Source organism: Caretta caretta, chromosome 2, assembly GCF_965140235.1.
Source record: "Caretta caretta isolate rCarCar2 chromosome 2, rCarCar1.hap1, whole genome shotgun sequence".
In the NCBI taxonomy this organism is placed as follows: Eukaryota; Metazoa; Chordata; order Testudines; family Cheloniidae; genus Caretta; species Caretta caretta.
Genome location: NC_134207.1, coordinates 191,174,655 through 191,198,718, shown reverse-complemented (window position 1 = coordinate 191,198,718; position 24,064 = coordinate 191,174,655). Strand labels below are relative to the sequence as shown.

General features: G+C 42.3%; 1 protein-coding gene and 1 long non-coding RNA gene across 3 annotated transcripts in view; one reads left to right on the top strand and one right to left on the bottom strand.

The window, feature by feature from the left end:
- The window catches only part of LOC125631703 (uncharacterized), a 103,474-nt gene that overhangs the window by 47,616 nt on the left and 31,794 nt on the right, over window positions 1-24,064 (bottom strand). For both annotated transcript variants that reach the window (XR_012667180.1, XR_007355016.2), the window contains exon 3: window positions 20,965-21,066. This is a non-coding gene — a long non-coding RNA (uncharacterized LOC125631703). The remainder of the gene's footprint in view (window positions 1-20,964; window positions 21,067-24,064) is intronic.
- Window positions 211-22,656, top strand: ACP3 (acid phosphatase 3). Its single transcript, XM_048838769.1, has 10 exons — window positions 211-383; window positions 8,092-8,187; window positions 9,307-9,393; window positions 10,438-10,590; window positions 13,761-13,859; window positions 15,824-15,928; window positions 16,775-16,907; window positions 21,047-21,129; window positions 21,740-21,846; window positions 22,448-22,656. Exons 1-10 carry the CDS (start codon window positions 270-272, stop codon window positions 22,620-22,622), a joined length of 1,152 nt encoding a protein of 383 aa, XP_048694726.1. The 5' UTR covers window positions 211-269; the 3' UTR covers window positions 22,623-22,656.

Below are 24,064 nucleotides of genomic sequence, written 5' to 3'. Positions count from 1 at the left end.
AAGGAAAACCATAATTATCGTGAGACTCATCACAAAAATCATGAGAGTTGGCAACACTGAATTAGGTTAAAAAGAATGGAAACAGCAACTTGGAAAGAAAATGATTTGAAAGGATAGATGTGTTACATAATCACTTCCAAGTTTCTCCTGCATTTGAAATGCACAGGAAGCAGATCCACCCCTTTTGTCCTTTTGAAAGTACAGCTTCACTTCAGGCTGATAAACCTGAAGAGCTACTATAGCTACAAAGCTTTTTCAGCTGCTGCAGGATGGGAACGACACAGCTTCCATGCAGGTCCAGGAGTTTTTGCTTCGCTTTTAGTCTTTTCGTCATTCTGCTTCACCAAACTGCTGCAGAAAGAACGCTGAAATATGTGGTTGCCGTAAGTAGATGGCCTCATCGTTTAATTGCTGGCAATGATTTCAATGTGGTGTTCCTTGAATTGATAAAAATGTAAGATTTCAACCCCTCTTTGTACAGATTCCACAAGGAAAGAAATACTGTAGGCATTTCTTTGTACAGCGGATAATCAAGCCTCAAAGGCTCATCTTAATGAAGATAAAATAAGTCAAATTGTAAAGATTTTTTACAAGATAAAAGAACCCCCAAGATGTGTGGGTAAAGCACATGAACGGCAGTCAAGAGATTGGGGTTCTATCCTTGTCTGTCCCTCCCAGCCTTTGTGTGCCCATGTCAATCTCTGTGTGCCTCCGTTTCCCCATCTGTAGAATTGAGGATACTTACCTAGCTCATAGGTGTTTCAAAGGTAAATTTATTCATGTTTTTATAGTTCTCTGAGATCTTCAAATGGAAGGCATGCTAGAAATGCAGGTATTTTATTTCTTATAACAGCTGAATTGGCCTAGCAGTGTGCAGAGGCATACAAAGCCTCATTTATTTAGTGTTGTGATGTACATGCTGCATTAACTAGGAAGAATTTGGAAACTGGCTGCAACAATTTTTCATGGCCCATTTCTCGTTTTAAAGTCAAAAGAATAACAATACAGCATCCATTTCCCCTCAACAGATTTGGGGAGGCTTTCCCCTCAATTGATCTGGAATTTCAGTAGTATGTTTTGAAGCTGGCCCTTTATATCTTTTTCTTTATATACGGGTGGCAATGATTAAGAAGATGCAGTTTAAAGTGTTGCTTCCAATATAGAACCTTAGGCAGTGAAATGTATTGTTTGTAACAAGGAACGCTATTATACAAACATTCTTGTACCTTCCACAATTCCCAATGAGTGCTTATTGATCCTTGTAGAGAAAACAGTACTACCTATTGTGTTCTTACTCAACTGTCTGTGCCAAAGAAAGAAAATCTGTGATATTTCTTATGTCTCTGTTGGCTGACGTTAGTAGGAGTACCATTTGGCTTGTGGGCCAAAATGCCTTATCCTACTCCCGTTGACTTCAGTGGGAATCTCAAAGGGAATTGGATCAGGCACCAGGCAAAGAAGAGACCCAAGTTCTATTTTCAGCAACATGTTCAAAGTCTGTCCCATTCATTAGTGCATGTATATAGGAATATCTTAAGAGTATTAAAGTGAGTGAAAAAGCACTGAATGCACAGGTGGCATCAGGCAGATGGCATCATCTGGAGACTGGAACTCTCTAAAGCAGTGGTTCTGAAACGTATTAATTGGGCCCCCCTTCTTTGTGTCTGTAGTCGTTTATGTCCCTGCTCTCTCTCTCCCACCCCTGCCCCAGCTCTGAAGGCAAGGCATCCAGCTGTGAAGGCAGCGCACACCAGCAGCAACACAGAAGGATGGCAACATAAGTGTGGGAAGTAGAGGTGTGGAGGGTGCTGCAGCACCCCTAGGTTTTGCGTATGGGGGGTCCTGGCAGCTGGCCCCGTGTCTGGGGTTTGCTTCTGGCCCCATACCCAGGGCTCCTCTCCTGGCTCCAACCTCCTCACCCACCCCAAGCTGTGGCCACAGCCTCGGCCCCCTTACCCCTCTCTGTGTCCCCCCTCCCGAAGCCACAGCCCTGCTCCCAGCCTTAGCTGGAGGGACCACTGAGGAGCGTGTACAGGGTTAAGGGGAGCTGCAGCTCAGCACCCCCACTCTGAAAACTGTTCCAGTGCCACTGGGTGTCAATGCGAAAAGTGATATTTGTCAATATCACTTTTCACAGCAGACGTAGAGTCCCATTGCCACCCTTACTTTTGTGCTGCTGCTGCTACCCCGATGTTGGCAGCTGGAGCCCCAGCGCTTCCATGTGATGGATGTGGGGGAAATGAAAGCCCAAGCCGGCTGCCTCCGGTGAGGGATTGAGGCGGGGTGGGGGAATAAGAAGAGGCTGGGGCTCCAGCTGTCAGCCCCAGGCTGCCGGGACTCCAGCTGTCCCCTTTATCCCCACCTCCCAGATGTGCATGGCCCTTCTGCATGAGCCCCAGCCACTCGTGACTGACAGCCAGAGCTCTTTCCCGCCCGCCCCCCCCCCCCAAAGGCTACAGCTCTCATGCCTTCGGAGGTCTGCCGCATAGTTTGAGAAAGCAACTTAAGCTTGAGCTGAATAGGTGTAACTATGTTCTACAAATTGATGTCCTGACCCAATTTATTAATTGAGAGTTCTGCAGAGCCATTCATAGGAGGTGCTCACTTTCTTGGAGAATCAGGTCTTTAATATCTAAGAACCACCTCTTTACCTCTGTTCCATGTTCCATTCACTTTCTGCCACCCACTGAAAAAGAACATAGTACTCCATTTATTTCTAGGATAGCATACACCATTTTATTTATTTCCTTACTTACAATAATTGCTATTCCAGAGAATTTTCATGTAAATTGTCCTCCTTTTCAGATAAAGGCTAAATTATTCTAGTATTCCAGTTACACTTTAGCTGGTTGAGCAATCAGCTATACAATTCCTATAGATCTGGTCTTACTATCAGAGTATATTTCCCCTTCCCTGGCACAGCTTCACTGGGTTGAATTCTTATCTTTTAGGTGTTGTCTCCTGGACTTGCTGATTTGAATTTGAACGATATACTGAAATGATGTGCCAAAATGGAAACCATTTTCACCCCTTTCTTTTTCTTATTACTGTACTTTTCCCTCCTAGCAGCAAGTCACAGCATAAAGCACACCTGCAGCAGTAAACAAGACAAATGTTTCCCTTTCTTATTTTCAGGACTTTGCCAGATTCTGAAAAGCTGCCAAGCTTTCTCCAGCTGACGTTCACCTTTGCGCTGACTCTGCACTTTGTGCTTTACAGACCACTAGTTCTTTTGCCTGAAGAGGAATAATTTAAGCCATTTTATCAAAATGCTATTTTGACTTTCCTTCTGACGTGTAAACTTTAACCTCCACTGGAGCTGTTGTGCACGGCCCTGATGCTGAATGTCAAATGCAATCTGGTAGAAAAAATGGGAAATATCTAGCAGAATCCCATTAGGTAGAAATGAACTTCTAAGACATTGCATCTATAAATCACAGATTCCTAGAGACATATATTCCCCACCCATGGATATAGGAAAGAAGTCACTCGCCCAAAAGGTGAGTCGTTTCTGAAAAGCTGCAGCTGCGCCACATCCTCCCCGTTGTAACACAGGATAGGCAGCATTGGAGAAGAGGCAGAGGGGTGTGGCACACAGGCAAAGAACCCAGGAATAATGATAGTCCAAACACTTTGGAACCTTGAGCAAACCTGCTCAGCTTCCCAGCCTCTGTGGATTTCCTGGCACTGGTAGCATGGCTGGTTTCATTGCATGCTGCTTTTGCCTCCCCACTCTCTATATGATCTCTCCGTTGGGGTTAATAGGGCACAGAGTGAGCATCAGGGGTCATAATTACCCAGAGCCATATATTTCAGCATAATTTGCTATGTTTTCCAATGGACAATACCAGATGTTCCCTGCCCACTGAATTTCCCCCTCCCCTCTTTTTTGTGCATTATGGTTCTGCAACCTAACTGGTGCACAGGAGCAGGTGGTGGCTACATAATGCCTCCATATGATTCACAAGTCCTCCCCTACCCACACTTGCCATTTTCTCTGCTCTGAGGTATGCAAGGAGAGATAGATCCCAGCTGTGAAGTTCAGATTCAAACTTCTACAAACTTGATGGAGTCATTCGAATGCAGGGTTTTAGCTTGGGCTCATCTCTGGAGAGATGGAAACAAGATAAGGAAAAATCAGGCAAGGAAGAGATAGGAAAAGGACAAAAGGGAAGGAGACCCTGCTTATAAATATTGTTCAAACACAATATTGGGAGGCAATTTGTTTTGGTTAAACCTACATACTCAACCTCCTCCTCTGTTGTGACATGGGCTAACTTAATTGCCAGAAACTTGTTGATTGGTAATATGTTCTGGATGGTGTTACAGACACATTTCAAGTTCAACCTGTTTGAAACTCAAGAAAACATAATTCAGAGATGACTGGAGTAACTCACCATGACCCCAAGATCAGGAGAGGACATTGGGGTTTCTAGTCTAAACCATGGGGGAGATGTCCAAAGGCATAAATGCCAGTTAGGCACTTAACTTCCACGGACTTCCAATGGGTATTAGATGCCTAACTCCCATTTGTGCCTTTGGAAATCTCTCTCCCACTCTCCCCAATATCTGCAAAGCTCAGAAGCAGTAAAATACACAAACCAAATTCTGTGTTGCATAAAGGCATTAAACTGAAGCTGGATGAAAACAAAACCACAATGAACACCTATGCAGTCAATGAACATAGCATATGACACAAATGAAAGAACACCGATGTATGCTTTCATAAAACACTACCTCCCTCCCTGAGGACTGGTTGAGTAAAATATTTGAATTAATGATGCTGAAGTGAACACATTTATCAAGGGAAACTGCTCTCATTTTGTCCCATCTCCATATCTCCTCCCCGCTCTGCCTTTTTCTGTTTCCCAGTGTCACCAGTACAAAAAGCTACTCTTGCCATCACACAATCCCTTCTCTCTTTTTTCCCCTTTCATCCTGCCATTCTCTACTGAACTGCCAGGTGAAACTAAGAAAGCTCCAAGTTGCTACAACATGGGTTTGCTTTAAACTTAACTGGAAGTAACAGCTCCATTTTAACAAGAGGTAAAAGGTCTAAGTGTCAACTTTGAAATACACATTTATAGCGCAAGGAGCACCTGGATCTTGGACCACAGTTGAGGTTTCTGAGATTGTTATAGCTGCCTACTTAGGGTGGTTAGTCCTTTAGATCCACCAATAGCAATTCATGCCTTTAGTGCGAAAGATATCAACTTCAATCCCCTCTCCCAACCTGAGCAAGGTAAGTTTCAAAAGTAGCACACCACATTTGGGGCTTGAACTCAAGCAGACCTCAGATGCTTGGGAAGCTCAGTCACATGTATTTCCTAGAACCATGGGCTTAGGCCTCAGTAGTCTTTATTCAGCTCTTCACCCTTCCAATACAGAGAAATGGAGTTACATAAAGTTTATACTATGCAATGATCTTTGGATGAAGACATACAAACCAAGGTCTTTTCTGCTTTGTGTGGACTTAAAGAAGCCATGGCACTTTTTAGAAGAGGGCAAATCCCTCCTCTTCTGAAAAAAGGTTTCTTTAATCTATACCGAACAGAAAGGATGCTGGTTTATATGTTTTCATCTTAAAAAAATTCCATGCACATTCCCACTCTTTACCCACCCAGACAGAGCTACAATGCTGTTTTACTCGGCACGATAAATGCTCTTGAATGAGAGAATTGGAACTGAAGAGTATGCAAGAAGTTATGTTGCATACAGAGTACAGGATGCTGAGTGCTACTATTACAAATCTACCATGATTTTAGTGACTTTCTACTAATTAACAAATAAGGCACGCTTCTGTATCAAGGGCTCGAGCCAACAATCATTGAAGTCTACAGAAATCTTTCTACTGACTTCAATGGGAGTTGGTCTGGGCAACTTCCATGTACTTAAAATTAGAAAAAAGTATCTTGCTATGAAGTTATATTGTGGGCGCATGCAAATTGCATAGTTGACTTTTAATTGGGAATTTAATCTTCATTCTTAGCAAAGGCATCAGCTTCTTCAAAAGAGCAAATTAATCCCACAAGAGACTTGTGGTATATCAACGTGACAAAAACGTGGCCAAAGAAACAAGCGACTTTTCTTCCCCATCCCCCCAGCAGGTCCCTCATTCCCTCCCACCCTGTCCACTTGATTCAATCATCAGGGAACACAGCTCTTTACTTAATTATCTTGTCATTAGAGGTGCCCTGAGAAGGGATTAAAAACACTGTTTTGAGATTTTAAATCAGTAACAAAAAATGTGTGGAATTAAAAATTATATATAAATATATGTAGTATACATTATATTGAATAATATACATTATATTGAAAATCAGATTCTCCTTTGCTTACATCCCAACACCTGAGTTCAGGAATTTAGGATTATGTGTTGTTGATAACATTAGCACCTTACAGAAAGCTTCCTTATGCTGCTTTAGGTGTTAGTCGGGACATCTACTCTAGCAAGATGAACTCTGAATTGGTAAAAATACAGTTACATTCACCTTAAAGGACTGGCAGCTTTTCTTTATTTTTAACACTCACCTTACCACCTGCTGTTTGTGCATATTGGTACTGAGGGCTACCAGGAAGGTGGGCATGGTAATTGGCGCTTTTAGGGGAGTGGTTAAAAGCTGCATGCTTTAGTTTACCATCTGTAAAGTGAATATAAATAATAATAATACACCTCACAGCAGGTACTGGGGGACTTAATTAATATTTGTAAATTTTTGTGAGCTTCTGGGATGAAAGGTGCACTTGCAGTGGAAAGTACTATTTACAATGAAACTGTTTGCAAAATCAAATTGCATTGTGGAAGTGTGATGCATTTATTCTCAAAGAGGCATTCAGTCCATAGTACTGCAAAGGCAAAGTCAGGGAATGAGTCTGAAATTATTTTAAAAAGTGTACAGGATAAAATGGGGGGGGGGGGGGCGTTGGGGTGGGAGGGCATTTTTGTGATGAGAGAAATTCAGTTATTCAGAGCTATTTAAAACAGAATGTGTAGGGCTGGCATTTTCTTTGTACCCTGGAATAAAAGGACCACAAAAGCAATTATATATGCCCTCTGATGCATGACTCATGTCACCACTTGCCTTGCATGTGCATGCACAGTCGCTCATGTGTTCTGCTTATCAGACGGACCAAACTCTCACGGCAAAATTCTGGTCCCGTTGAAGTTAGTAGCAAAACTCCCAATGACTTCAAAGAGCCAGGGTTTCACTCCAAGTCCACCCAAAATCTAGGTGGGTACCTTCTTAAATCAATCAGATTTACATGGCACACCAGTCATTTCAGACATATGTAAAGGACAAAAAATTCAATACCCCCTGTTTTCAGGGTTAATGGAAACAAATTCTTGAATTCAAACTTTTAAAAACAGTCCTATCATCTGAGGAGACCAAAACAGGAGGTAACATTGAGATAACATATTTTAGGATCTAGATGCAATGGAGCCAGATTGTGCCTTGCCCTTATGCAAGAGTGTGTATGTGGGGGGGGCAAAGGGAGGGGGGAATAGCAGTCAGTAGATATTTACTAAGGTAGTGATATTTTTTTATATAATGTGACCACATTGGAATGACTGTGAAAATGGAAAGGAAGTATCACAGGATTAGACTTCAATTGCAATACATGGAAATAATATTCTAAATTATATTACTAACAAATCAATGGCCAACTCTTTCAAACTTGGGTGTCAAAGCTAAGAACCTAAATCCATATTTAGGCCCGTGAATCTATGGTCTGGTTTTCAGAGGTGAGCATTCACAAGTCAATCAGGCCACTTGTTTAGGTGCCCAAATATGACTTTGGAAGCCTACCTCTGGAATTCAGGTTCAAAATTTTGGCCAATATACTTTTATGTCCTATGTGAGAAAAATCATCAGACTCTTCCCATTCACAGTTCAGTGGGCATTGGAATGATACCCCAATATCTTAATATATACTTCAATCCGACTTGATGCGTTGACCTGTGTTTCTGCAGACTCTCCAGTTCTTTGGATTGCCCAAGAGGTGCTAGGACTAAAATGATATGCTAGTCTTCCAGACAAGTAAAAAGGAAACCCAAAGGGAATTAATTCAGTCTTTGATTCATCTCACTAGATTTTTCGACATGGTGACCGAACTCCAATTCAAAACTTTCCAACTGGTCTACACAAAGAAAGCAAATGGCCACAGGGATTTGGACAGCTTACCAAGGTTTGTTGGCTTTTCACAGAAATGAGAACATTAATGCAATAAAAATTATGCAGGTGTCTGATCTGTGATTGAAAAATATTAGCAACTAACCAGGTAGGTGTAATTCATAAATTAAACCTTTAGTGCAGTGATATTTCACCAGTAGGTGTTAAATTCGATCTGGCTCTTTATAGGTAGAGATGTGACTCTCAGCCTGGGGGGAAGGTACTGCACACCTTCCTGATGATGTGGCTGCATTAAGATAAGAGGCCATTTAAATTTTAAAAAAGCATGCCAGTTAGACCTGTATTTGTGTTGGTAATCCATTTAAAACAAGAAAAAACTTTTGTCTTAGCTTGTAGAAAGCTGCTCTAATTTATTTTTATTAATAATTTTTAAATGTTCCATTCATTATATTTTATTCTTAGTATGTGAAATTTTTTTGTGGATATCAATAAAAGTGCTTTTTTGGCTGCTAAAGGTTAAGGGATCCTACCCACAGCCTTGGAGAGATCTAATAGAACAGATAAAATACCACTCCAAGACATGTTAGCAGCTGCTGTTAAACCAAATACAAGTTGGCAGAATGTAATTAAAGGGATGAGAATCAATCTACAAACTCAGGAGTCAGATCAATAATTTAGTAACAATGAGTTGCTATGAATAAGCCAATCATTTTCTTCATAAGTATTTGGATCACATAAACAAACATACTCATTTGACACTAACTGACCACTCAACTTAATGGGCATGATTCTCTTCACACACCCCACAGTGTAAATCAGGAATAACTCTGCTGAAGTCAGTGGAGTTACATCAGTGTGAAAGCTCTAAGTGAGAGTAGAATCTAAGTGACAGTATAATCCATCTCTCCCAGCAGGACATGAACTATGACGTAACACCCTCAGTATCTTAGAAAGTATAGTGTCCTAATATACTGAGACTAGTTTATGGATATAATTGAACTTTCCCGTTGAAAAACAAGATGTAAACATGCACAAAGCATACAATATGGCATAAAAATGGTTAATGATCACTGGAAAAATTCACTGAAGACAGAAGGAAGAGTGGAAAGGAAAGCTGTATTAAAGTTTCACAACCACCTTAAACTGACACTCACCTGTACTGCTGTCCACACAGATTGGAATGCAGCAACAATATGAGCTTGGACAGTATATGCGGAAAAGATACTCAAACTTCCTGAATGCCACATACAACCGGCATGAGGTAAGCATCAGAATTTGTGTGAAGGAAATTTCTCTTGCACCATTGGACTGTGAAACTTGTACTTCTGGGTCAAAAAAAATCAACCCACCATATTAAAGCAAGAGATAAGGTTAACAAAATTTCAGCATTTTTGAAAATCAGGCCACTTAATTAGCTACATAAATATAAATTAAGGAGCCTAATGTTAAGCACCTAAATTTGAAAATTCTGGCCACACAGCATATCATATAAAGGATTAACAGAATTTCAGAAAGTCACAAGAGAGGGCGGGAAACTGCATTACAGTCCCACATTTCCCTAAAATCCTGCCCCACTGGGCTAATGGATGAGGCTGAAGATGAGAAATGCTCTAAGCACGACTGAAATGGCTGATACTCAGATGATATCCTTATCAGGGTCCTGTTATCTGAGAAAATTCTTCTTGAGAAAAATGTATATAATGGAAGTAATAGGGTATACTGTGAACTATGATGGGCAAGGGAATGAAGGCAGCCACAGCAAATACCGTGTGTAAACTGTCAACCTTGCCCCGGAAATGGCACACAGGAGTAATTTAAAACACACCTTAAACATACAAACCTATACACAGAGGTGCTGGAACAATTTTTATAGTAGGGGTTCCGAACCAAACTGTAAACCCTGTATATAATAGAAACCACTTCAAGTCAGGGGATGCTGCAGTACCCCTGCATCCCTAGTTCCAGCTCCTATGCCTATACATGCTTGTATCTCAGAGGAACGGATAAATTTTTTTTTAATCTAGATTTTAGTGCTTCTTCATAATTTTTTCTGTGTTTAGATTCCAAGGTGAAAGGTGCCTTTGAGAAATTCCATTTAGACTGATGAAGTAGAGTCCTAGAAACAGGACTTAAGTGTGACTTAAGTGGTGCACAAATCTACCGCTAGCCCTCTGCACAAGGGTGAATTTCACCTTTTGTGATTTATGCAAAACAGGAGAAAGGAAAAGAGGGACACATAGAATGGGAATTTGGATCATTGTTGTTAATTATTAGGAAAAAATTATTTTTGTCATTTTACTTTCAGATTTTCATTCAAAGCACAGACTATGATCGAACCATTATGAGCGCTCAGGTATATCTCGCCGGACTCTTCCCCCCAGTGGCCAATCAGATCTGGAATCCCCAGATCCTTTGGCAACCCATCCCGGTTCACACTATGCCACTATCACAAGACCATGTGAGTACCAATTGGGAACTTTCCACCTCTGATCAGATTTTTCAGTAGGAACACGAATTAGGAGATGAGAATGTAACTCTCCCCTCAACATGTTCAATCCAACAGAAAACACCTTCCATAGCTGGTGGGCTATAAAAGTGCCACATGCAGTCATGCAGGCCCAGCCATAATTGTTGCATGAAAGTAAACAGGGACTGAACAGCTGACATGCATTCCTCATCACCATCTCCTCCACAGGGAAGCTCTGACATTATCCTGTCAGGAATGAAGCTGAGGAAGTTCCACTAAAATCTTTTCATGGGGGCTGGTTCTTTCTTTCAGACAGACAGACCTTTAAGGTTGTTTCAAGTTTAAATTTGCTTTGAATTCTTCCCTACCTGACAGGTTTGCTCCTGAGGTCAGCCAAGGAAAGAAGTTTACATCAAAACTGTAACGATCTCTCTGTGGTTATTACTAATTTATACTGCAGTAGCACCCAGGAGCCTCAGTCATAGATTGGAGCCCCATTGTGCTAGGTGCTGTATAAACACATAATTGAAAGACAGAACCAACCCTGAGAAGCATACAAACCAAGTGAATGTATCTAAGAAATGATAGGGCAGGTAGAAGCTATGGCATAAACAACTCTTTCTGACTGACTCAGGTACAGATCTGTCAGCCAGGGGGTGCTGCTGCAACGAGGCACTGTGCAGGCCAAAGATTTAACAAGAACCAAAGCTGCGGAGAGCAGAGACAGAAAGGGCTTCATTCCTCATGCTACCTCCAGTACTTTGAGGAAACAGAAACAAGGATCAATAAAACCACCACCCGCCATGTCATCAAGGTCATCAGAGGATGGGTCACAGTCATTAGGCCACCATGCCTGTCTACTCCAGAGATGTTCATGAGCATTACGCCATTCTAAAGCCATGTGTGAAAGTGAGATGCGGGGGGGTGCTTCAAGCAAACTGGATCAGACACAATGTGACTCAGCTTGAACCTTCACTCTGCCCTCCAATGAAGCAAGAGGAAGGGAGGTTTTCAGGTGGGAAGGGCTTGAAAGTGGTTTTGATAAGCATCAGACCTGTCAGATGTTTATCCAAACCAAACCTCCAAACCCTCTGAGTCACCACTTTAAAAGGAAAGGGAGCTGCGGGAGGAGGCAACGTCATTTGCATGAGTGCTCTTCTTCCCTGTCAGCTCTGCAACTTTCCCAGATGGGGGAATTAACCTGGTCACAGATTATTTTCTTGTGATCCATTAAGAACTGACAGGTAGCAGCACTGTGTACTACTTAATGAAACCAAAGGGAGTGGCTTAAGTGATAACACCCAAAGGGTGGTAATTAAGCTATACAGCAAAAGGAGCATTTGTTATGATGCAATAAAAAACAACATTCCAAAGCCTTCCATCTTAGCCTTGAACCTCCAAGGTATGCTGCTATTGCAGAAGAACACACACTCTGGAGGTCATGCAATATTTCCAATTTAAAGCGTTAACTCCTCTCTGCTAGCATCTGCTTCAGTGAGGAAGGCCTACGTCCAGGGGGAAGCACTAGAGGTGCATTCTGCCCAATTTACCGGGAGTGAAATTCACATTAGGTCAGAGAAGGCCAATACAAGACACGCGACACTTAAGTCCCACTTAAGCCATCAAAGTTGGGCTTAAGCAGGAGTGAAGTGATGCATGGGTTGTGCAGATTCTTTGAATAGGGATGAATTTCACACATGGCGTATTAAGCAGTAATGACGCTATTACATAGGCACCCTTTCAATACTTAGGAGCACAGTTCACTTCTGTCTCTTGTTTATTCCCAAGAATACTCAATGGCAAAACAGGTACCAGGTTATTGTGGCTCCACTGAAAAAATGCCATATTTTACACATGAATCGGAGAGCAGGATTTGGACTGAGAAATCAAACTTTCAGCCATCTCATATGCCGTTTCCAGTGCTGGGCTGCATTTGGTGTGACTCAGGAGCTGAGAAGTGAGGAAAAAAGGAGTTTCAAATGCCTTTACACTGTGGATCCTGGGAACTGGGCCAGTTCTCGAGCAATTCTAAGATATACACAGCAGCTTAAGAGGGTCATTCTGACAGCCAGGATCAGCTAGATTAACAGCTTCCTGGACATGCCAGCAAAATCTTCCACTGCCCAAATTCACCAAGTGTATGAACAACTTGCACCAATGGATTGGCACAAAGCAGCTGCAGCATGTCCATGAATCTGACTCACAACGGTTAGACACTACAGTGACAGATGAAGCTAAGTTGGGTTAGATAGATGGTGACAATGGTCCAGACCCACCAAGGTATTTAGGTGCTTAAGCTCCAGACTGTTTAAGTACCTATACACAATGGAACACTAACTGGGCGAGAGAGAGAAAGAGAGAGAGAGAGAGAGAGAGAGAGAGAGAATGAAGCTGTAGGTCAGTGATTAGGGCACCACCTAGGAGATGGGAAACTCCAGGTCCAGACCCTGTGCTCCAGTCACTCTTTCATTATTTACCCATAGTGCAACAGCTTCCACAGGAGAGACTGAAGGAGCCCTAAAGCAGAATATCCCATAACTATGGGGCTGGACAATGTACCTGAGAGTGGGGAGATCCCTGATCATATCTTTTCTCCCTCTCTGGCAGAGAAGGGGGAGTCGAACCTGGATCTCACAGATCCGATGTGAGTGCTTTAACCACCGGGCAAAAAGCTATCAGGTGGGCACCCCCACCACCTCCTTCTCTGTTGTGTTGTAGAGCAAGGCAGGTGCCTCACTCAGTGCCTCAAGAAGTGGCTTAGGCACTTCAGCTGCCTGACTCCATGTGGCTGATTCCCATTCATGGATTGCTAAGCAAAGATACATGCCTCCCTTCAGCCTGGACTTAGGCATCTAACTCAGAGAGATGGGCAGTGCTTAGCACACATCCCTGTCATCTGCAATTGGCTAGCTTGGGCAGCTCCCCACCTAGCCATGCTAGCTTTTGTGGATTGCAGTCTAAGGAGTCTGCCTCTCTCCTTCACTGGATAGGGAGCTTAGATGCCTTTCTTAGGCTTTGTGGATCCCAGTGTTGTTCCTGTTATTTTCTAAGCACCTGAAAGTTAGGCGCTGTGATTCCCAGCTTTGCAACACCTAAGTCCCTGTGTGGATCCCATTCAAAGTTCCTGCCCACTTGACAAGTTTAACTTTTTTTTATTTCAGATGCTCCACTTTCCTACTTCTAACTGTCCATGTTTTGATGAACTTCAGAATGAAACCCAGGCATCATGGCAATTACAAAACAAGTTGCAACCCTATATGGTAAAACAAAAAGGAAAGAATGTAAACTTAAGGGATTGTGACATTGGATTGTTTCCATTTACTGAAATTCTGTTACTGTCTCCCAAGGAACAACAGCCTCTTCAAAATAAAATTACCACAAGACAGGCTAATATTACTATAAAAATATAATATACCTGAACTCTGAACAAGTCTCAAATATATATTTTAACTTGAGTTTTATTTTAATTTTAATTTTTAGATGTGAATGTATCACTAACTAGCTCATGCTATTTGAGTTATATTTAATATGTGATAAATAGTCGAAAGAGACTGAAAATATTCCAGAGGCAGTAATTTCCTGCACTACATTGTAGCACAAAACCAATCATACAGATGCGATTACTCTGCTGAAACTGAGGAGAAATAAAGACCTCAAGATGTGACTGTTGCAATGCAAAACCAATGTAAAAACAACTCAAGCATTTCCACTTGTGCAAGTTTCATTACAATGCTATTTATTTGCAACCTCTCACCCAAAGTTGAGCAGTGTTTCTGCTTTGGCCTTGACACACCTCTTCACCCAAATACCCCCCAACTTTTCCCGCTACAGAGGCTGTAGCAGGCAATAAGTAAATAGGGTGAACAGGCCTTGAACATCACAGTCTATGGAGTAGCCACAGCTACATTGGGTAGCCTGCTGAAGCAGTGCCTAGTTGTGCTGCCTCAGTGTCACTAGTCAGTTCCTGCTTCTTCTTTGTTTTATGGGGGAAAGCAAGCTGTACCTGACTTTTTCCTTGTGCAGCTTACTTCCCACTCTTCACCAACTGCTGTGCTGGCCAGCGTCACCCATTCCCATAGCCAACTGCATGGGAGGGGAAGTAACAGCCTGACCGCCACTACTCCCTCTTCCACACTGTTACACATGGTTCAGGTGAAGAACACATAGGCATAAAGTGGCTTAGAGTCCCCTTACACCCCCTGCAGGAGCACAGAGCAAGGGTCCCTGCAGAACCAGCTGTGAAACCCTTACATGAATAAGTGCAGAGTAAAGCCTGGTAAATTCCTATTTTAGACTTTGGTATGGTTACATCTCTCATGGATGAGACAAAGCCTGCCCCCCACCCCGTGAGACCTAGCTGTACCAACTAACCCCAGTGTAGACCAGCACTAGGTTGATGAAAGAATTCTTCCATTGACCTAGTGCTGGTCTATACCAAGGGCTAGGTCGGTATAGCCAGGTCTCTGGGGGGTTGGATTTTTCACCTGCCTGAGAGACATATAGACCAGGCCTACCATGAGCAGGGCTTCACAAATGGTCTCTGGAAATGGTACATAAATAGGTTATTGCAAAAAGAGAAGGAAGGCAGAGCCCTGCATAACCTCAGGCAGTTTCAGGCCCCTAGGGGTTAGAAGGAAAGACAACTCTCACAAAGAGTACATTGCGGGTACTTTTTTTATAAAGTCAAATTGATACAAATCATTCACAAGGAGCGCGGGATATAGTGGGGCTTCCATATTTCACATTCATTTTACTCCAATGTAATTATGCTTAATTTTCACAGAACTGGTAGTCTAGGACTGTGGCTCTCAAACTGGTTCCCATTCTGGTAGTCCAGAGGCAAGGTGCAGGATTGCTCAGTTTTGAAAGATTTTTCCAAAGTCATTCCTAGAGGTGTAGAGGTCACCTGGCTGCCAGCTACAGTGTACATACACATCCTGGTGACATTTAGATTGTGTCTCATGTGATTCATTTAATTATCCAGAACCCCAAAGCTGAAATGGTATTTCAGGCTGTTTCAAAGAGCTGATCCTCCTCCTGGATTGAAATTCTCACATTCACTACATTCTTTGCCCCATCCATTGCAACCTTACATTAGGACTATTCACATGTGTAAAGTTAAGCACACATGTAAGAGTTTGCAGGATCAGGGCCTATGAGTCCACATGAACATGTATCTAAGTGTATTGAGGCATTCATTATTCCTTTTGTTTTTGTCTTTCAGGGGTTTTTAAAAACTATGGCAGCTAACACAGGATACGATGTGGACAGTCTCAAACAACTGAATAAGTTCAAAACCTGGAATACATACGATACTCTGCTTTGTGAGGTATTTAAAAGAGAAAGCAAGAGAGAGACTAATCCTGAAGATCTGATTCAGTTAAACACAGCAATTTGGTTTCAACCAAACACAGTAATGACTGACCTTCTGTTCTGCCCTGGGCTTGGTTTCTTTTCAGCACCGTTTGAAGAATGGTGAATGATAATGAAGCATAATTTAGTGCATTAGAAAAGGATATTCTCAAATCATAGTTTACAATTTAGAAAACTAATCTTCATTCATCCCTGTTATTTATCATCCCTTTAAAACAGGACACTAAAATCCATCTCCTTATATTATTTCCCTTTCTGTACAACCCAGTGTGTTACTGTAGTTACTCAAGCATGCTGAGAAGCTCATAATGATTTTTGCTAATAGAAAAAGTGAAGTATTTTCTTTAGAACAACTCCTTATAAGTATATAAATACTTACCTGGAAGTTGAAAATAAGAGGTAGCAGCATTGTCTAGTGGTTAGAACAGGAACTGGGAGTCAGGAGATGAGAGTTCCCCACAAAGAGCTAGATTATGCCTTGCAGATCCAGTGTTAGAGAAGGGGCAGGAGTGAGTTGGCCAGGCAGGACATGCATCTTCCTCTCCAAACCCACACACTAGCAGAAACCAAGAAGGAAAGCGACTGCAGTAAGAGAAAGAATTACATTTCCATTGGGGCCCCCTCCATGATGAGGAACCTCCCTAAAAGGGTGTTCTGGGGGAGATACCAGGAAATGAAGCCACACAACAAAGGAACTGGGAGAAAGCCACAGGGAATCCAAAGGCAACAGTGTAAGGGTGGACTGGGGGGACAGAAAATGAATGGGAGAAAAAATAATGTTCACTTTCCTTTTTTACGATAGAGTATTCACAATTATACTCTCCCTGAATGGGCTTCCCAATATGTAATGAAGAAGATGAAGGAGCTGGCAGCATTGTCCTTACAGTCACTCTTTGGGATATACAAAACAAAAGACAAATCACGACTACAGGGAGGTAAATAAAATATTGCACAGCACTGAAAAGGGAGGAGTGATACTATACAACAAATCCAGTCTCCTTATTCATGCAAAGCTCCTTGTTGAAATGGCACTACAGTGTGTTTCTATATATACCTGGACACAGTAATAAACATTTAAAAATGTATTTTGAACACTGGTATTTGCATGATCCCTGGGATATCCTAAATGTACGTCCTAAATGTAGAAATGTCTTTGATTACCCTAGTTCAAGTTTCAGATTTGGTTGCAGAAATCCCAGCAGAAGATTCAAGGTCATTCTGACCTGAGTCTGACATATAATCACAGGACTGGAAGGAACCTTGAGAGGTCATCTGTCCAGTCCCCTGCCTCATGGCAGGACTAAGTATTATCTAGACCATCCCTGATGGGTGTTTGTCTAACCTGCTCTTAAAAATCCCCAATGATGGAGAGTTCACAACCTCCCTAAACAATTTATTCCAGTGCTTAACCACCCTGACAGTTAGGAAGTTTTTCCAATGTCCAACCTAAACTTCCCTTGCAGCAATTTAAGCCCATTGCTTCTTCTCCTATCCTCAAAGGTTAAAAAAAACATTTTTTCTCCCTCCTCCTTGTAACCACCTTTTACGTACTTGAAAACTGTTATGTCCCTCTCAGTCTTCTCTTCTCCAGACTAAACAAACCCAATTTTTTCAATCTTCCCCCATAGGTCATGTTTTCTAGACCTTTAATCATTTTTGTCACTCTTCTCTGGACTTTCTCCAATTTGCCCACATCTTTCCTGAAATGTGGTGCCCAGAACTGGACACAATACTCCAGTTGAGGCCTAATCAGCGCAGAGTAGAGCAGAAGAATTACTTCTCATGTCTTGCTTACAAGACGCCTGCTAATACATCCCAGAATGATGCTCACTTTTCTTGCAACAGCATTACACTGTTGACTCATATTTAGCTTGTGATCCACTATGACCCCCAGATCCTTTTCTGCAGTACTCCTTCCTAGGCAGTCATTTCCCATTTTGTAAGTGTGCAACTGATTGTTCCTTCCTAAATGGAGCACTTTGCATTTGTCTGTATTGAATTTCATCCTATTTATTTCAGATCATTTCTCCAGTTTGTCCAGATCATTTTGAATTTTAATCCTATTCTCCAAAGCACTTGCAACCCCTCCCAGCTTGGTATTGTCCACAAAAGTTATAAGTGTACTCGCTATGCCATTATCTAAATCATCAATGAAGATATTGAACAGAACTGGACCCAGAACTGATGATCCCTGTGGGACCCCACTTGTTACACCCTTCCAGCGTGACTGTGAACCACTGATGATTACTCTCTGGGAATGGTTTTCCAATGAGTTTTTCACTCACCTTATAGTAGCTCCATCTAGGTTGTATTTCCCTAGTTTGTTTATGAGCAGGTCATGCAAGACAGTATCAAAAGCTTTACTAAAGTCAAGATATATCACGTCTACCACTTCCCCCCATCCACAAAGCTTGTTACCCTCCCAAAGAAAGCTATCAGGTTGGTTTGACACCATTTGTTCTTGACAAATCCATGGTGACTGTTACTTATCACCTTATTATCTTCTAGATGTTTCCAAATTGGTTGCTTAATTATTTGCGCCATTATCTTTTGGGGTACAGAAGTTAAGCTAGACTGGTCTTTAATTCCTCAGGTTCTCCTTATTTCCCTTTTATAGATTAGCAGTACATTTGCCCTTTTCCAGTCTTCTGGAATCTCTCCCGTCTTCCATCACTTTTCAAAGATAATCGCTAATGGCTCAGATATCTCCTCAGTCAGCTCCTTGAGTATTCTAGGATGCATTTCATCAGGCCCTGGTGACTTGAAGATATCTAAATTGTCTAATTTTTAACTTGTTCTTTCCCTATTTTAGCCTCTTCTGATCCTACCTCATTTTTCACTGGTATTCACTATGTTAGACGTCTAGTCACCACCAACCTTCTTGGTGAAAACCAAAACAAAGAAGTCATTAAGCACTTCTGCCATTTCCACATTTTCTGTTATTTTTCCCCTCTCATTGAGTAATGGGCCTACCCTGTCCTTGGTCTTCCTCTTGCTTCTAATGTATTTGTAGAATGTTTTCTTGTTACCCTTTATGTCTCTAGCTAGTTTGATCTCGTTTTGTGCCTTGGCCTTTCTAATTTTGTTCCTACATATTTATGTTATTTGTTTATATTCATCCTTCATAATTTGACCTAGTTTTCACTTTTTGTAGGACTCTTTTTTGATTTTTAGATCATTTAAGATCTCCTGGTTAAGCCAGGGTGGTCTCTTGCCATACTTCCTATCTTTCCTACACAGTGGGATAGTTTGCTATGGAGCCCATAATGGTGTCTCTTTGAAAAACTGCCAACTATCTTCAATTGTTTTTCCCTTAGACTTGCTTCCCATTGGGATCTTAGCTACCAACTCCCTGAGTTTGCTAAAGTCTGCCTTCTTGAAATCCATTGTCTTTATTTTGCTGTTCTCCCTCCTACCACTCCTTAGAATCATGAACTCTATCATTTCATGTTTCAGAGTAGCAGCCGTGTTAGTCTGTATCCACAAAAAGAACAGGAGTACTTGTGGCACCTTAGAGACTAACAAATTTATTTGAGCATAAGCATATGGTGAAGTGGGTTGTACAGAACTCCTGTTCTTTTATCATTTCATGACCACTTTCACCCAAGCTGCCTTCCACTTTCAAATTCTCAATCAGTTCCTCTCTATTTGTCAAAATCAAATCTAGAACAATCTTTCCCCTAGTAGCTTTCTCCACCTTCTGAAATAAAAAATTGTCTCCAATACATTCCAAGAACTTATTGGATAATCTGTGCCCTGCTGTGTTATTTTCCCAACAGATGTCTGAGTAATTGAAGTCCCTTATCGCCACCAAGTCTTGTGCTTTGGATGATTTTGTTAGTTGTTTAAAAAAAGCCTCATTCACCTCTTCTTCCTGGTTAGGTGGTATATAGTAGACCCCTACCATGACATCACCTTGTTTTTATCACTTTTATACCTACCCAGAGACTTTCAACAAGTCTGTCCCCTATTTCCATCTCAACCTCAGTCCAAGTGTATACATTTTTAATATGTAAGGCAACACCTCTTTCCTTTTTTCCCTGCCTGTCCTTCTTGAGCAAGCTGTACCCTTTAATACCAATATCCCAGTCATGCATATTATCCCACCAGGTCTCTGCAATGCCAGCTATGTCATAGTTGTGTTTATTTACTAGTATTTAAATGAATGACAGCAGCCTAGACCAGGTTTAGGTTCTATTTCTCCAATATTAAATCTAATTGTTTATTGAGCTTCGATTTTTTTTCTCTGATTTAATGTTAACCTTGGAAACACCTTCATGGCGACCTCACTGAGGCCCAGATATAAACCTGCCCCCAAGCAGCTCTGGGCACAGCTGATGCTAGGGGATTCAGAGTCCTTGGTAGCCCTCTCCTCTTGGGTCTGGTTCTACACTGGTTCCAACCACAGAGTAAATTAGAAGAGCCTCAAGTCAGCTCTAAACTGCACTGCCTGACAGCTGGCCCCCAGAGCTATTCTAGCAGGCAGGGATCGACAAAGTGCAGGGATACCTCAGCCACATCCCTTCTCCCTGGCCAAGCCCCTGTTCTGGGAGCAGGAAAGGGAATGGTGTAGGTGCCCCTAGAAGGATTCCTCCACTGGCTGGTTCTGCTGGCTTTAGGACACTTTTGTATTGTGAGAACAGCACAAAAGGGCCCTAGGCTAAAAAGACTCAAGAACCAAGCCTTGAGGGAAAAGGCAAGAGTCAAAGTTATGGCAAGTGAATTGTTGAAATATTTATCTGAGGTGCAGCTGTTATCAGAACGAAAGGTCATTGGGGAGAAGGCAGCGCAGCCTAACTAAAGGGGCAGGCATTGTAACCCTAATTCTCAGCCATATTCTAGCCTGGGTTCTAATGCTCCTGTTTCTCAAACTATCCTGGATTCAAAATATTTTTTTCATTTCTGTAACATCCATTGTCGAGCTCTGAATTCCATGTGAACTAAAAATGAATTACTGTTGTACATTCATGAACAGATCTTTCTGTTTAATACCTGGGATCTTTGAGTTTGGGCTTCCATCTGAATAGACTTTATTCATCAACATCCTCATTGCTCTTCCCCCATCTTCTTTAAGGTGTCCTGGTGAATGCTATTCTAAAAAACATCAAAAATGCCACTCAACCATCAAACAAGAGAAAAATGCAGATCTTTTCTGCAGTGAGTAACTTTATTTTTCCTAAATGTTGGTGTGATATGTTTACTAGTGGGAATTCAACAGAATGGGCTTTATTTGACTTGTACTGGGAGCAAATGCAGAGGGAAATTTATAAGCAATGTTACCAACGTATTTTGATGCAACAACTTTTCAATGTTAAAGAAAAAGATTACATTCCTGCTACAAATGGTGCAAAGGGGCTGTATGAGATCTATATTTTTCATTTTAAAATATTGTAACCAAATTCATGCTTGGTGTAACTCAATTTATTTATCTGTTCCAATTTATAAAGTATCTATAGTTTAAGACACTGTATAGTGATTAAAATACAACAATTAGAGTGGTATATAAACAAGCTCAGTAAACATACAAACAAGAGACTTACTCTAGGGAAAGATTTGGATTCCTTCCTCCCCCCTTCAACAACCTGTCATGAGCTTTCTTGCCAAAGGGGGCAATAGGTGTTTCAAAAATAAAAAACAGACCACAACTGGGGTTTTACTTTATTATCCCTTCCTAGAACTAAAAAAGGTTGTTGGAGGTAGGGGCAGCAAAACTCCACTTAAAAGCAACTACTATATTACATGGGAGCATTATTTTCCTTTTTTACAGCATGACACCACAATTGGTGCCCTACAGATGGCGCTCAATATTTTCAATGGAAAACTGCCACCGTACAGTGCTTGCCAGTTTTTTGAACTCTACCAAGAAAACAGTGGGCAAGTATCTTGACACATCTGCAGCAACCAAATGTGTTTTGCTTTCAGATGCCAATTTATTAATGCCTTAGATTATTTTTGAGAGAAAAGCATCCTCGTGAAATATAATTATATTTTAAATGAATTTTACTGAGCAGTCCTATTCACAATGTTGCATTAAATGCATTCAGAACCAATAATTGACTGAAATATGAGAGAGAGAGAGAGAGAGAGAGAGAGAGAAAACACACTTAAGTTTAGTGGTGGAAATTAAGTGAATGGATAAATGTGACTGCTTCCCTAAATGGTGGCAATAGTTTTCAAGCTACCCCTTAGAGCTTATTGCAGTCAGACATCCTTACATAGGGTCTGGTTCTGTTTTCATTTAGTTAAAGATTTCAAAAGGGCCTGCTGACATGACCTGTGACATTAGCAGTGACATGACTGTTCTAAGGAGCACTGAGCTTTGAATGTCTTTGCCAAGGTCTCTATTCTTGAAGAATTTGTTCTACAATAACTTCCATTAACAAAGGCTGTAATTTGCAGAGGGCTGTGTCTCTGAAGAGGAAATTTTAGATATAAGGATCTGATCTTTCTTTTTCTTCCGGGCACTGTAAATCAGGCACTACAGCATTGAAATGCACTATCGGAATGACTCCTTGACGGATCCTTATCTACTCAGGCTACCAGGCTGCACGTCTCCTTGTCCACTTGAGAAGTTTGCTAAGTTGGTCTCTCCTGTCATAGTGAAAAACTGGTCAAAAGAATGTGGAAAGTGTCAGGTGAGGGATTCCTAGGGCTGAGGAAGCAGGTCCCAGCCACACACCTCTGCACAAACACCAATCCCCTGCCCCCTAAGGGGTCAGAGTTCACTCCTGGATCAAGCATCATGCTTAACAACAGAACAACACTTATCTAACCCAGGCAAAGCCAGGAGTAAACCCAAGGCAAGATCTCTGGTTAGAGATAACAGACCTCCTCACCTCGGTAGAGCACAAAGCCCCTGTCCCCATATCTGGCTAGACACACACAGACCGTCTGCCCCAGGCCCATGCAACCGGCCCTCCACCCCACCCCGGGGCGGTCCAACCTCTTTGCATTCTGGTGCTGGTATGCCTTGTGAGCTCAAACTGGTGGGTGTTGCTGTGTAGTCTCAGCTGACCTGTCAGCTCCAAGCTGTGTTTGCAAGAATCCCCCGGTGCAAGCACCAATGCAGCCGTGCTGACTGTCCTCCAAGCAGCTCCCTAGTTCAGACTCTGTCTCTACCTCAGCTCAGGCTTGCTGCTTCTGCTGGCTGCTGCTCTTTCTTTGTTCCCTCCGCAAATCTTCCTTGGCTTATTTCTCCCCATTCCCGCACCATTAACTCATTGGTTTAAGCCGTCCCAGGTGGTCTGTAGTACCATTGTTTTGGAGTGGCACTCAGCCAAACAGGTTTGTGTAGAGTAGCAGGGAGGGGGGAAAGAGGGGATAAAGGAAGGCAAAAGGGCTCTTTACCCAGTCCCACACCAGTCACCATGTAAACACACCTGTCCTGAGGCATGCCCCTTGGCTTGGCCACCCTCAGCATTACTGTATCAGTTGGGTAGGAGGCTGAACCCCCCATTCAATCTTTGAGAATGTCTGAGAGCATTGCAGTACTCCCACCTCCCTGTTCTGCTCCTCGCCTGCCATGGGGCCAGATTTGGGTGCCTCTTCCATAGATGCTGGAACTAGGAGTGTTTGAAGTAGTAATAACAACCCAAATACATGGTGCCTTCAGCACCCCCTCTATAAAAATTGTTCCAGCACCACTGGCCTCTTCCCTGAGACACCCAATCTAATTCTACTTTCCCCTGCCTCAGAGCCAGGAGAAGGGTTGGGTGCTTCCACCGGGGATCCCCCCCATGTGAGCCACCCTACTAATGGGAATGGAGTGACTCCTTCTAGCCCTGCCTCTCGGCTACTGGGACTAAGATCTGCTCCCCCTACCCTGTTTGGTGGCTTGGGTTAAAAGCGTCAAGGCCTGAGCATATTCTGCTGGACCACCTTCTCCAGTCTCTCTGCAGACTGCTTGGATCTTCTATACTGGAGCCATTTGAAGTATGGGATCCCACAGACGATGCACAGTTTGTGGCACCAGGCTGCATCCAGTTTGGAGCGCCTCTGCTGCTTGAATAGGACCTGCCAATGGTTCCCTACCACCAATGGGCCGGCAGCAACATGTTTGCTATAGCTCCATTTCTATGTCTCAAGCTTGGTC